General features: G+C 33.8%; 2 protein-coding genes across 2 annotated transcripts; one reads left to right on the top strand and one right to left on the bottom strand.

Moving 5' to 3' along the window:
* Positions 1-1,155: 1,155 nt before the first annotated feature.
* LOC128238597 (biogenesis of lysosome-related organelles complex 1 subunit 3-like) lies at positions 1,156-5,617 on the bottom strand. Its single transcript, XM_052954678.1, has 6 exons — positions 5,493-5,617; positions 4,316-4,457; positions 4,073-4,163; positions 3,304-3,323; positions 2,812-2,933; positions 1,156-2,509 (listed from the first exon to the last, which is right to left on the bottom strand). Exons 1-6 carry the CDS (start codon positions 5,598-5,600, stop codon positions 2,288-2,290), a joined length of 705 nt encoding a protein of 234 aa, XP_052810638.1. The 5' UTR covers positions 5,601-5,617; the 3' UTR covers positions 1,156-2,287.
* Positions 5,618-9,452: 3,835 nt separating this feature from the next.
* LOC128237002 (uncharacterized) lies at positions 9,453-13,680 on the top strand. Its single transcript, XM_052952173.1, has 5 exons — positions 9,453-9,561; positions 10,616-10,718; positions 11,828-11,865; positions 12,519-12,606; positions 13,498-13,680. Exons 1-5 carry the CDS (start codon positions 9,516-9,518, stop codon positions 13,562-13,564), a joined length of 342 nt encoding a protein of 113 aa, XP_052808133.1. The 5' UTR covers positions 9,453-9,515; the 3' UTR covers positions 13,565-13,680.
* The last annotated feature ends 1,915 nt before the right edge of the window (positions 13,681-15,595 follow it).

Genomic DNA, 15,595 nt, shown 5'->3' with positions numbered 1-15,595 from the left:
CCCTTCAACAATATGTGAAGTAAAAATTGTGGGTCTTATGATCTAGGGTAAAATAATTATTGAATATGGTAAAAAAATTATTAGTTATAATTGAGATTACCAATTACGATTGCATAAGCTCGGAATTTGGCTACATTCTCTGTATGTATAGTATGGAAGCAAGTGTTAATATTATTATTACTTTAATTATATAATCAAAAATGATCTAAATGGTTTGATCTATTATTTCTGAAGATTGATTATGATTTAAGATTTTCATTCCATGATGTGTACGAGTTATAAGCATATCTAAGCTTTACGTAAATATCCTGTTTGTTTTATTAGCTATGACCTTGACTTCAAGATTGATAGGGTTCATCTACTGGTCACGTCACAGGGTGAAAGGGATCAAGTTGTGAAAAGTCAAGGTTGGGGTGACATTGAGCTGAAAATCCATTTTTGATCAAAACTAATAAAGACTGGTCCAGGAATCTCAAACTTTGTATGCAGGTTGGTTATGACTAGCAGATAACCCCAAGGTACGGTAAGTGGGTCAAGGGTCATGGTATTGATTCTGAGGTCAAAAGGTTAAAAGTGAGTCATGGGCCTTCCAATGTTTTTTGTAGAACAATTAACTGCTATTAAAGTGACCATAACTAGATCATCACAACAGTTATATTTGACAGTGAATAATGGATAGCAGGATTCTAAAATGGCAAACAAGATCAAGCCATTAACATGCAGCATTCACTTACAAATTATCAAGTGCCAGTAATTTGTTTCTTCATTCTCTTGAACATCAAAGATTTAAAAAAAATCATACCAATTATTACTATTCTAGGTTTTTCATCAAAAAGTTGTATCCTGGAAAATGTATCTGGATCATGTTCACATATTTACCCGTTCATTAATGACCAACAATCTCATTTAAAGTACAGCAGACATGAATTGACATCTGCTCCATCTTGCAGTGACTTATCATCATCATTTTAAAAACGTTAGTGATCAGTATTTCCAAACTGCATGGGAAAGTAGTCTTAAAAATATGTTAAATACTATCTGTCTATATAAGCCCAAACACTAATGGCTCTCTGTCAAGCGGCCTTTCAGGGGCATTTGTCACGCTCCTGTGACAGCGCTTGTTCAATGGTTGAAGAAGAAACAAAATGGACTAAATCCTGTAAAAAACTTTTTAATTGAATAAAATGTATCATACAAATTTTATTACAAACTATTTATAACAGACATATTGCACACATTGTAGATATTGTAGAAAGTGTGGTTGCATTTCATCAGTGTTTAAATTCATCAAAAATAAACTAAACTTACACTTTAAACTTGTTAATAGGAATGTACAAGTTACTGTAATGTCATGCTACATCAGCACAAGACAAACTGAGTTTTAAAATTTACTTTAAACATCTTAAGGAATTTAACCCTCAAATACATGAGTGTGCACTGTTTGTATTGAAAGATGCCTTGAATTTCAGTGAAAGGTAACACTGATGAGTGCTACTGAAAATAAACAATGAAATTGTTGTACATGATAAAAATTAACACAAATTGTATATATGTAATATCGGTTATTTAACATAACTAGTTCAACCTATCAGAGATATAGAGGGTGTTAAACATACCATGAACCGTAATATACATTTTTGTGTTTTACTTTATTTGTGTGTATATATTCATTTGTAAATATCACTAACATGTTGACATATTTCATATAAATAAATTGTCTATCTGCCTGTCTGTCTGTATGGCTATTTGGTATAATATGAAATACAAAAAAATATCAACCATATTTAATTGCTGTCAATTTTTTCCATACATACTTAACTATTACAAAGAATTCACCATACATTGATCATGTTACATGTGTTTCATAGTCAGACAAATAATTCAATAAATGTACACCCATAATCCATCATCATCTCTGAAATAATTGAAAGTGTATTTCTATTGGTATGAAAATATCACTTGTGTTTATTTTGAAAACTTCTATGTCGTACATATTTTCAAATGGGTTTGACGTATTAAATGAAAAAGGAGTAAATTAATTATTTTTTGTACAATCATAGCTATAACTTGGATATATGGTGTTATGCCTCAACAATTGATATTATACATATGTATTTTATGGTACAATGATATAGCTTATGAAAATCTATTATAGATAATCATTATCGATTATCTGTAATGTTTTGCACTGTGCCGAACATCGATTATTGGCTTATATATCGAATCATTGGACCATCACTACTTGTAACAGTATCACAAACTTTTTTAAACCGATTTCAAAGACCGTTTAGCTTTCTGCATTAATTTCTTCTGTGTTTCCCGCTTGAATATTGATGTTTGGTTCTGATCCAGTATTTCCCCCAGGAACACTGATATTAGACCCGGTAATCCCCATGGTTTTTTGTGGCATGTTGATGTTGGGAAGCAGATTACATGAAGTGACTATGTCCACTCGGTCTTCCAGGTTAAACAGGTTATTGGTTGTATCTCTCATGTGATGGGAAACATCCTGAATGAAAAATTTACATATGTTTAATGTTGCTAAACAGAACAGTAATTGTATTAAAGGACTATGGACATAAAAATATGACTATGTTAGACATGTTCATGTAACACTATAAACTTTAAACAAAATTGCACAAAAGTAAAAAGCAGTGTAAATATTTTCAACATTCTCCAAAAAAGGAAAAAGTTACAGAAGACAACTCATATTGTGATGCCTTTCATTGTAGCTGTATACTTGGTGATACCTATAATGCCTAAATTGATGATTATGTGTCAGCCACCCTTCACATTTACCACTTAACTAACCTGCATGGCGATATGGGACTTCTGCAGCTGCAATGTGAGGTTGTGGATGTCTTTGCCAGCTATCGTGTAATTCTGATGGATAGTTTCGACAATGTGACGACGCAGGGCAATGTTACGCTCTCCTAGAATCAGCGTTCATATGTGGCGTGAATTTTAGACAAATCATTAGTTGTCATCAATAAAAATGTAACATCTTATGCGTAGCAGGGGTTTATAATAAAATAAAAATATAAAACCAATTTACTTCGAAAGTCAACTGGCAGGCAAGACAAACAAAGATTGAATGAAATTTTTAGCGCGGAAATATTTACTACAAATCTGCCTCCAGATGAAACAGTCAATCAGAATTCATTAAATATTATTTAATATAAGTGACCAAATGTAATCTTTGAAATATTGGAGGTGTATAATTAGATATTTTATAGTTAAAATAAAACAATTATTTAAGAAAATCAAAAGAGGCAAAATAAAATGCTGATTAATAATACTCACTCAATTTTCTGTTCAGGAGTCTGAAATGTTGATGCTCACATAATAAACAGCCAAATACATATTTTGAATGAAACTACATGATATAAGACGCATGACCAACATGAATAACTTGTCTTGAGAAAACTGAATATGCTAAAATGAAATTTCACAGGGAGAATGTTGAACCCCTTATGATAAGTTTTATAATGTATGCTTACTTTAAGATTAAATTTTATGTGCTGAACATATTTAGTAAAACCACAGAAATTGCATAATTTGCAGTGAACTGTACCACTTGAAAATTAAGATAATTAAAAACATCTTTAAACAATGTTCCTGATTGACAACAGAATATGTTAATTCTTCCTATTTTTATTATAAAATAAGTTGCTGTGTTGAAATGAAAAATATTTTTCATTTTGCCAAGTGGTAAAAAGCAATCAGTAATTTCCTGCTGGAATTAATATGGCCGAATGTAGTGCAATTTTGATATTGCTGATAACTTAAACTGCTAATTTTCAGAGAAAATGATAAGTTTTCCTTATTTAAACAAAACCTCAATTGTAAGAAAAACAATCATAATGGGATTCAATTTTACATGGTTGGCAAATAATTGGTACGGGCGAAAAAATCGGTCCCTTAACAATCTATACTTTCTGCTTCATTTTGTTTTTATAATAATAATAATAATAATAGCATTTGTAAGTTTAATTAACAGACCTAACTTCACAGATAAAAAAAAGAAACATATTCTGACAAATACAGTTACACTACCTGGCTGATTACTTACGAGTTATACTTGGACTTTGGAGGCATGTTCTGTTGCAGCTGTGGTGAAGTGGGGGCACTTTCTTCTGTGTCACCCTGCTCTGCCAGATTAACTGTCAAATAATAGGTAATAGTATATTTATGTTTGTTAATATAATTTTTATTATTGTAAGCCTTACTATAGGCATTTTTTTCATCTTTCTTTTAAAATTAAAATTGACATATTTCAGATATAAAGATAAGTGATACCAGAACTCAACTATACCATTCAGGGGAGGTAGGTCGCTCTGTTCATGCGTGATGATTTCATACTCTTCATCTGACTCCGACGCCTCTCCAGACACAACAGCACCTGTCTGGTCAGCTGTCTGACTGGCAGGTGACACAGGCAGAGCACCACTCAGGGTCTATATAGAACATAAAAGTCAGGAAGATCAAACACATGTAACTTACCTATAAGTTATAGCTACAATAATGAGCGATCAGGGATACTTTTTTATTATTTTGACATTTCTTACTTATCCCTGTAACGCTACAACTCTACAAGAAAGAATATACTGTATAGTAATATTATGCAATGTTGTTGAATGATAATGACAAAATTGTTCAATATAAACCTGACAGTGTCCCGACAATTCCATTTGAATTATAACATGATAGTTGTTATTTTCACATGAATATATTCTGGGTCACTAATACCTTTTATGCATGTACACATCCTGTCAGATTTGTCCCAGATTTACAGATATCGGGATACTTGATAAACAATCAACACATGTAAGTGTTTTATGATATCTCAACATGTTTTTTCGCATAATAACATAAATAAGTATGTGTTTAAATAGTAGGAAATACTGTTTTCGTAGAAATTAGAATGTATAACGGTGATAAATTAAAAATTGTGGCTGCGAAGATTCTCTGCGCAATGACCGATCGCTCCTTTTTTGGGGGCCTGTGGACTTCACCAGTCTGCCATAGTAAAAAAATCGTCAAAATACTCGTTGACGGCCATTTATTTGGACTATTATATGCACCAGTCAATTATAACCACGGCCCCCCCAGGTCCGGGGGTATACCAGGGATAGCTGGGGAAATGGGCCGTGTTTTTACCTTTTGGGTGGCCCCGCAGTGCCGGGTGAATGCGGTGGATTTGTCTTCGCTTTAAATAGTTGGGAATGGGCCTTACCTAGGGTCCTTGGGGTGCGGGGGTATATGTCGGGATTTTACCATCTGTTCGTCCCCGCAGGACAGGGAATTTAGCAGGGGTTGGCTGGAACGAAAGTCAAAGACCCCGCTATTCCCCGGACCTGGGGGGCCGTGGTTACAAATGACTGGTGCATTATAACTGCGAACAGGATTTGTTATCGGTCCCAGATTGAAGATTCAAAATAATTGTACATTCATAATGTTCATCCATGGCATAGTGAAATTGAGTATCAAACCTGTTTTGTTTGGTTATTTTCCACCAAAGTATCATCTTCGTCATCCGATTCTGAAGCCTCCCCCGCAACAATTACTGTATTTTCAGTTTTGCTTCCCATTTTTGACATCTAAGCGTCTCGAGAGTCTGACAAATGGCAGCAGACAACAGTTTTGAAAATCAATAATTAAACTGTTATTCTACACAGAGAATTATCAAAATAAAATATGGGCAAAGAATACTGGAATTACCTTACAAGTTAAATAAAATGTACATAATATCTTCACCTGCTTACAATTTATGTTATAGGTACTAAAGTGTTTATTTTTGGTCTTCCAAACCTGGTCAATGTATTAACAATCCGTTAAGTTTAACTTAATACAGTATACCCAGGGCTGCCTTTTTGAGCACAGTATGCAGTCTTTTATAGATTCAACATTAATTTGTTTTTGTTCTTTTTATTTGTTTGTTTTATTAGATTAAGCCTGGGAGTAGCCTGTCCCGGGTTTAACACACACATCAACTGCGTGTTTGGCCTATATTTTCATAAGTGTTTTTAAAAAAACATTGTACTAGTAACTGTTCTCACGGAGCGCTTGATTCTAGTGTAAGTACATCTACTCCGGTGCATAACACTTTTGGAGGTCCTTAAAGGGACTGTACACCAGATTGGCACCAACAATATTTTTTCTGTAACGAATCTCAGGACAATGCTTTAATAAAATGTTTTACTCTTTGATATCATAATTGTAAAAAAAAAAACACCAAAATGTAAAAATCGAGTCGAAGACGGGGTTGGAACCGTTGTCGCCAAAATTGCAGTTCAGTGTTGTATCCACTGTTCTACGAAGTCTTAACCTACGCAGATGGAATATTTAAGCTATATACTTAACATGGTCATATCACGTGATAACATCGACTAGCCAATCACGCATAAGGAACGAATTCTACTAGGTAGACATACCTAGTAATCTTTTTTTTATAGAAAAATACTGAAAAAAAAAACGCAAAAATAAATTAATTGTAAAGTATTTGGTACTTAAGTTATTATATAAGTTTCAATGCATTGTACACATCGATAACACGTCTATGACAGTTTTCGATAATTTTCTTCTTTTTTTCGCTTTTTCATCATACGGAGTACAGGCCCTTTAAGTGACAAGTTTCGGTCATCTAGCATCTCGGTAGCATTTATGATTTATAGTTGCTTCAATGAACAGATAATATATTAAATGAACTTAACCTATTTCTTTCTAATGTTCTCATGATACAAATACATGTAGCAATGCCTATTATTTATCCAAGTATAACATTGAAAGATAATTACTTTGAGTTACATATTTTGGGAAATTATCTACAATGTAAATGTATACCTTGAAAATCATAATTTATTTAACGGGGAACGAAAAAAATACCGTAGAAAAGAGCATATTTTTTCATTGAAACATCTACAGACTTCGAAAAATAATGATGATGATGATGATGATGATGGCGACGACGATAATTAGCTCATTCTCCGTTTACCATCAACAAATGTTTTATGTATAAATGTATATACACTGTTTGATCACAATCCATTATGTGTTGTTTTTTTCTATATTTGTATATCGTTGTTTGTGTATAATAGCTGCTTGCTTTGTTTATTTATCTCGCGTGCGCTAATACACCCAGCAACAGAGCCTTTATTAAAAAAACTAGTATGTAAATTATGCATGTAAATTTATGCAATTTGTAATGATAGTTAAAAACGGATGCGGCCATTCAATTTCTCGTTGAGACTTCTTAAAATGCATTAAATACTTTTGAATATTAATTAGTGTTCAGAAGTACCTTTGGTGGTATTTACAAGTCTAGTATTGATGTTCCGAGTTTCCAATGTGTCTCTCTTTCAATAGCTTGACTAGATACAACCCAGGCAGGTAAACCAAGGTCACCTGGCGACTGCTCTACTTTATTTTCTATGACGTACCATTTAGGTCAAAACTAGAGGATTACTTGATATATAATTAAGTGTTTGTCTATTTTCAGATCTTGATCATTGTCAATAGAAGTTATTAAAGTGCTCAAGACAAATAGAGGCATTCTTATTTAAAAACTCGCTTAAAGTCGACAGAAGGGCCGAGAAAGAGATGCACCTCTGTTTAATATAAAGGTGTCCGTCTATTTATGAGGTAGAATTTCATGGGCGGAAGTGCCCGTCTATTTATGAGGTAGAATTTCATGGGCGGAAGTAGCATTTGATGGTAGAGGGGATGTAAGTTAGGGGTGTAATATTTTGACTTGCGCCCCTCCGTATGAAATTGATTTTGTTTAACGTATTGGCGTACGTGGTGGTACTCTTCATAAAATTTTAGCAATTTCTAGTCCGAATCGGTGCGTTTTTGGACGTACGTTATAACATTTTCTCCTATATTGAAGTAAAAAATTAAACTTGGGCGATTTTAAGGGTGAGACCCCTGGGTCTGTTAGTGTTTATAGTTTATTACAAATGCATTATTAAGGTCTTACATCAATGATATACATAATGGGGTAGGGGTGCAGGTCTAAATTTATATATAGCCGCAACTCTATGTTTTATTTGACAGAGTTACATTTCTTCATTTAAAGGTGCAGCTCTACCTATGATTTAAATTCGGAAGTGCATGTGCTCTCCGTAATAAGACATGCAGTTCTAACTTTAGAGGTACACCGCTGTTGCATACGTAACAACTCGTAGATAGCAGTTTCCGGCGCAAAATTAAGACGAAAAAAACGTCATTATGTCTTGTGGTATTCAATATAGTTCTTATCCTTATCCTTAGACATGCCTCAGTGACTCCGTTCAGTTGATTGGTCAATTTATTTCACAGACCAATCAAAACACACAGATTCTATTCTTAAATTCAAGATTGATCTAAGTTGTTTATTGAATATGCTCTGTGACGTAGGTTAACGGGAAGTCAGAAACAGATGATTAACATATGAGAATAAAAAGAAAACGAGCTCAATGATAACGTTATACTTTGATCACTCTAATTAGATAAAATAAAGGACTTGCAATATTCAACCGTACCAAACGCATTAGATTAAACATGATATATTATGTACATACACATCCACATCTATACTACCTTTATCGATGTTGCTCTCTCAGATAGAGACGATGCCCATTTGTCTGTACATTTTTTGTCGGAAAATTCGAGCCAAGCGGGATTGTTTACCTTAAGTTTAAAGATATCGGTTCTTTACATCTTGTTCGAGCCAACGAGGAATTCGAGCCAAGCGAGTTCGAGTCAACGGGGTTCGACTGTAATTTACCATTTAAAACAGCATATGCTTGGTCAAGAGTGATGCACATAAAATCAAAGTTTTGAACAGTGGATAAACGTTCATTAGTTTTAACATCGTACGCTCTTAATCAAGAATATTGCAAAATAGAATCATAATCAATGTTGGTTTTAATTGGATGTAAGAACGATGGAGCTAATCGGATTACTTGTTATTTATAACTGACCAATAGTGTGAATGAAATCAATGATGTATGATCATACGATTAAGTTCAGTTGTATATTGAATACCAACCCAAGTCCTAAAATGACAAGTCATGCTGTGATAAGTATATAATTTTATATGGTTGGTCACTTTCAAAATTTGAATGACGTGGTCAGTGCATTTGAAGATGCATTTTACTAATAGATAATATAAATAACAATCAACAACGAGACAAACAGAAAATTAGAGTCAGTCATGTGCATCTGACAATGTGTTTACTGTTTAGCCATTTACGTTCAGAAAACCTTCAAGTGACTGGGTCATCAGAACTAATACCATTTCATGAACTTTTACTCCCCCCATAAAACTAAAAACTCTTGAATTGACGTAATCAACCAACATTTGCATTAGTTTGCATACTCAAGTACAGTTATAATTTTAACGAGAAATCGAGCACCAAGGCTCCGGCGGATATAAGACAGCCCTTTTGGTTGCTATTCATCACAATCTAGCCAACGAGCCCACGGAACATCTGACAACTCCGAAGCCTTTGTAAAATCTGAACTCTGCGACAATGAGGACTCTTTTTGTTATCTCGCTGTTGGTCTGCGCTGTGGCCGGTAAGTCATTTTATAAATGTTAATTTGTTAATTTGATTCATTTGCATTAAAGGACTAGTTTAAGGAGGGTTTGGAATGGCAATCCCCTGCTGTGCATTTCCTGTTATTTGCACTGATGCCAAAGTATGGACCAATTTCCTGGTAATTTGCTTAAATAGAAATAAATATAAAGTTTGAGTGATAAATCTTCAACTACTTACTAAATCATGCATTTATGGAAAATATTAATTACTGATGCCAAGATTGTAATCGTGTATTTAATTGCTATAAATGCAAAAAAAAATGATTGGTGAGTGTTAAAAAAAATACCGTTTCAAGGGTCGAAATACCGTGTTTTCTGCACCTTTCTTTCAAATTAACCTCGGTATTCTTCATAAGAACCATTGTTTCCTAAATGTCTCCATTCTTTTTTATATATCAAAGCAATTGAATTAATAACTTTTTGGGGAGTCAGAGTGCTTCGTTAAGAGTCGATAATATTACATGTATGCTTAACATTTATTCAGTGTAAAAATAAGATACATTACATGAAATCATGGTTTTATAATTGGAATACTTTTTTAGATATGTATTTATAAATGCAAATGCATACCTATGTTGTTTTTTTCTTGTGAGCTCAATTAGTCTTATTGAAAGTCTTCTTTCACAGTCTTTAATAAACTGTTGTGGCGTTCGTTGAAGATGTGGCCTTTGTGAAGTATTTTCGATTTCATTTATAGCTGATTTATCTTAAAATTATTGAAACATATATGTAGCCCCTTCTGTTAGGGAAGGGAGTACAGCAACTTGGTAAACCTAATAGCTTACTTCTTTACCAAATTAACAAGAGATTTTCACGATTCGAAATAGCATTTTAAATTATGTTTCAAGATTTCTTGAATAAACAACAACATATCATGGATTAAGATATTTTGAAATATTGTCTATTTCCCTTTTTCTTAAGGCGTTTATAGTTATTGAATATGACCAAAGCATCCAAGATGGTTCCCAATATGGCCGCCATAGTCATATAATCTGAACGGAATACCTGACTTATATACAAATGTATTTCCAGTATATGGCGACAAAGACTGTGCAAAATGCGGTTCAGGTATTGAGTTCGACATTTATGATGAAAATTGCAAGAAGTACGACAACACCTGTCTCCTGAAGTGCGCGTAAGTAGACCTTATATTATGTCGTTTCGGTGAACCCTGTAATTTTAGTTATGTAATAGTTATATGATATAACTAGAATCTTAAGTATTATGAGTATAATTCTTCTTAATCACTAAGATTTTAATTAAGGTTAATATGTACATATGTAACTGACATATAATACAACCTCATTGGCTGACACATTGTCAACGCAAAATCTGACACATCGAGTGTGTGTCGGATGAATGGCAACTGGCGGACCTCAACACTCAGGAAAGTTGAAATTCTTAATGATTGTGCTTAGTACTTAAAGGGGCTGTACTCCGTATGAAATAATAGCGAAAAAAAGAGAAAATTGTCGAAAACTGACATAAACTTGGCATCGATGTGTACAATGCATTGAACTTACTAACTGAAGTACCACATAATTTACAATTTATCTAAGTTTAGCAGTTATTTCGTATTTTTCCATTAAAAAAGATTACTGGGTATGTCTACCAGGTAGAATTCATTCCTTAAGCGTGATTGGCTAGTCGGTGTTATCACGTGATATAACCGAGGTAGGTGTGTAGCTTAATTGTGTCACTCGATGAGTATAAGCCTTTGTAGCTCAGTGAGTAAGACGCTGGACTTCAATTTTGGCGACGCGGGTTTGAACCCGGTCTCCGACACAATTTGTTTTTACATTTTGGTACTTTTTTACAATTATGATATCAAAGCGCAACACATTCTATTAGATAATTGTCCTGAGATTCGTAACAGAAAATAATAATTTTGGTGCCAATCTGTGACACAGTCCCTTTAATGATGCATATCTGCTATTTCATTGGCTGTAAGTGTAGGTTGTACTTTAATTCGTCAGATCATGAGCGTGTTCATGGGACTTACAAAGTAGTTCACAATGGACATGATTAGGATGTTGTTATGTCAAATATTGTTCACTACAGTGAATATTTAGTTTGAGGAATACAACAGTAAACGTAGTTTTACATTCTAAAAGATGAACAATTAAATAAAAGCTTGTGAATATTAAAAAATAGACATTGACATTTTGCATTGGTTTGATTAACATTTGGATTATATTTGAACTGTATTCTTCAAATGGCAATGTCATTAAAATTAATATTCAGGGGCGCCAAATTGCAAAAGAACCTGGTCGCTTGCGGCGGTAAGATTTTTTTATCACATTTCAAATCGCTATATATAAAACGATATTTAAAATAGAGTTTTAGTGTAGATCGTAATTCAAATCACCTAGTGAGCCCTAAAATTTATAAAAAAATATTCACTTTTGGTGTTCATGAGGTGAAATATATTTTGCAATCTTACAAGTTATTCCACGACAAAGTATTAATTGTAATGAATTTAATTAAATCACATTTAAAATTGTACACATTCATAAGAATAATTCAAAACCAGAATTTCAAAAATAAATAGTAAAAATACAATAGAGGTAATACACAGTAGCAAAATACAAGATTGTACAATCATCAGTTTTTTTTTAGTGGTCAATAGTTACTTTTGTCCAATGAGAAGGCTATTATTTCGGGCTTTGGTATACATTTGAGTCATATTTGCTATCAGAGTCTGATATATATATATATATATATATATATATATATATATATATAAACCTGGGTTCCAGATAAAACGTAGAATATAACATACTGGTTCAGGAAGTCTTATAATATCATATCAAACATATTATGGTTTCGATACCAACAATACCTTTATTTTGGACTGTCGTAATTATGTTTCCCTTACTTTTATCTTAAAACACTAAACTACAATATTTAACTACCATTTTCTTTAATTTCATAGTTGCATGCAAATGTACTAGAGAGTTAGACTATCAATGTGGGGACGATGGTACATGGTATGTCAACCCATGTGCGTTAAAATGCAACAAGTAAGTAAAATCCGGCTAAAATTTTCCAGGTGCAAACGGCTGGTATTCACTATACACTTCAGAGTATAACCAACATTTCCAGTCAATAAAATCGCATTTATATAATGTAAGCCTTCAATGAGTCTATGGCGACAGAATTTGGTTCCCCGCCTGCAGAGAATATGTTACAATCGAAGACATTTAGAACATATAAGGTCACGTCAGCCTTTCAAACCATTCGCATAAAAAAATGCTTTTAGCATTGAGAAAAAAATGACGTTAATACGGCGTTTTGAAGTCAATATTTTATTTCATTGCTGCATTCTATTTGACAAGCTCGACGTCATTTAGCAAATGCAAACTTATTTTACCTTTAATACATAAGTTCTTGTATTGAAAACAATAAAAAAAAATGAGAGCAGATATAAGAAATGGTTCTATTTCCTGCACGTTTATATGAACGCGCTCCATGGATTTGTAAACGTGCACCAACTAGTTTGTTCTAAGCATGACGAACAATCCATTCCAATCGGAGCTCCTCGTGTTTTCGCTTGTATTTGTAGATCTATGTTTCAATTGATTGCCTGTGAAGTGTATAATTGCAAACATAATTAAGATTATCAAGAGTTACGTCATTAAGTTTCAATTCTAAATTGAAATTCCTTGCAGAGTAGTTAAAGTGTAACAATTTCTGACTTTGTAAACCGTCCATATACATCCGAGGTTCTTTTCGATAAAAAAAATGGCCGAGGAGCTCTGAATGAAAGCATAGTATGTCAAGGTCGGGTAACAAAATCAATGCAGCAAACAAATTTGAGCAATTTGTGTACATGTCGCCAAATTTGAGCAAGATGTGATTTCGTTACGTTAATATCCTTCCATATGTGTACATGTCTCCTAATATTGTTTCAGGGATGTCAAGTTAGACAAGAAGGAAGAAGGGTGTGGGGCCAAGCCCGGTGGACTATTTCTAGGCTGACAAGCACACTAAATTAACGGCGCAAAACACGGAATACGAATTAATGGACTTTCAATAATACTACTCACATAATATTTATATGTGTCGTTGCCTACGAAAAAGAGTCTTGTTGAGGTATTCACATATTTAAAACAATGAGTAAAATTAAATGAAAAAACCTATTCGAAAATATGTAAAAACAGCTGTCATTGCCTGCTAATGAGACGCGACATATCGCGAATAAAAAACGTTATTTTGAACTCAACAGGACTGTTTGCTTTGGTGACGACGTCACATATAATAGCTCTTCTTTATAATCCTTCAGCAGATGCATCTATATCTTTTTTCTTTGTGTACTCTCATGCAATAAATATTTAAAAGCATTTGTGTGTGTGTTTTATCACACTGGTGTGTGAATATACATGTTTATGCATTATGAATATATACTACTATTACAATGCCACCATTGCGTTCCGGGCAAGTATTCTGAAATCTTGAAATCTTGATTTAGACATTTACAGGGCATCGAGTTTAGATGCATTATATATTCACATAGGCCATCACATTCTTCCCTCGCATGCATCTTGATTGTGTCGGGTATCATTTTAATTGTTGTGAACTCGTGCGAACTCGTGTGTCAAATCTTTATAAGAAATAGTTGGCTGTGGCCCACGAAAACAATATCAGGCTAATTTTTCAAACATCGTGATAATAATCTGAACAATATAATCAGAACAAGTCGTACCAAACCATTTAAGTAGTTCGCTCCATAATAAAGGACTAGTTACTTTATTATACTTCCCAACAAAAAATATTGTTCAATCCTACGCACAGGGTACAGATGGTAGAAAATTCAGCTCTCTATGAGCTTATCAAATAATGCTCACACTGAGCCAATTTCTGACCACTGTGCGCAAGAGTGTGTTTGTAAAAGGTACATAAGCCGCATAACTCGAGTTTTACTTGGGCGATCCTTCTGTCGATCGAATGTGATCACAAACACTGTCACCAGATTGTATAATGTTTGAATACTAGTAATAAACACTTCAAGCAATTGTCTGCACAAAACACACATACAACACGTGAATACATTTCAATTTACAATGTGCAGAATGATAATTTAACTGTGATGGATTTTCTCTTGACTGACCTCGAATGAGCCATTATGACAACAAACACTGTCACCAAGTTTCATGATGTTTATGCTGATGCTGATGCTGTTGCGGACACCGCCAAAAGTAAAACCTATATTAATGCTGAACTTGCAGGCGACACCAAAACTGACCTCATGTTCAAAACCTTGAAAAAGTGATTTGGTCTTTGTGTATGATCTTTGGCAAAAATGATATTAAAAATTCCTTTCATCCAAAATGCTCTCATGATCATTTAAACAAAGTGTTTTAGACTTTAAACGTTTGTCAAAAGTTGTATTCAATATTCACTGTGACTAAAGAAGTATAGCAGCGTAAGCAAAGCCACAAACGTGTCCTGCTCGGTGCCAAGGCAAAAGTGTTCCATGGTAGTAAATAATCCGTGATTTCATGCAGTAAAGCCTGTCGAACGACCAGTTAAATTCGATCGCCAACCTCGGAACACCTCGACCAGTATCCAACATAGTTGTCGATCTCGAAGCTTGCCGGAGATGGCCGAGTTGTTACGATTGGTTCGGTTCGGTCTCCTGCAGTGTATGCGTGTTCAACATATTCTTTGCATTTTTTTTTGCGAAAAAAAATCAATAGAAATATGATTAACCAATAGCTACCAAACACACATTTACTAAACCTTTGACTACCATTTGAGGGTCATATGATCTGAATACGGGTACGTTGTCATAAAGTAATTACATCTAAACTGAAAATAATATTCTAAACTGAATGTTTTCATATCACATACCGGTACACGCCTTTTAAAGCAAATGAACATGACGGGTATTGGAGCCTGGCTCTGCCCGGTCAGTTGACAGGGGTTTGTTTGTCAGAGATGGTCAAAGTGTTTCATTGGATTAAATTATTTATACAACAACGTGCTATTATTCAATTTTCAAACTATAGT

The sequence above is a fragment of the Mya arenaria genome, chromosome 6 (assembly GCF_026914265.1).
Source record: "Mya arenaria isolate MELC-2E11 chromosome 6, ASM2691426v1".
Taxonomy (NCBI): domain Eukaryota; kingdom Metazoa; phylum Mollusca; class Bivalvia; order Myida; family Myidae; genus Mya; species Mya arenaria.
The sequence above is the reverse complement of the archived record's forward strand: the minus strand, read 5'-3'. Positions and strand labels throughout refer to the sequence as shown.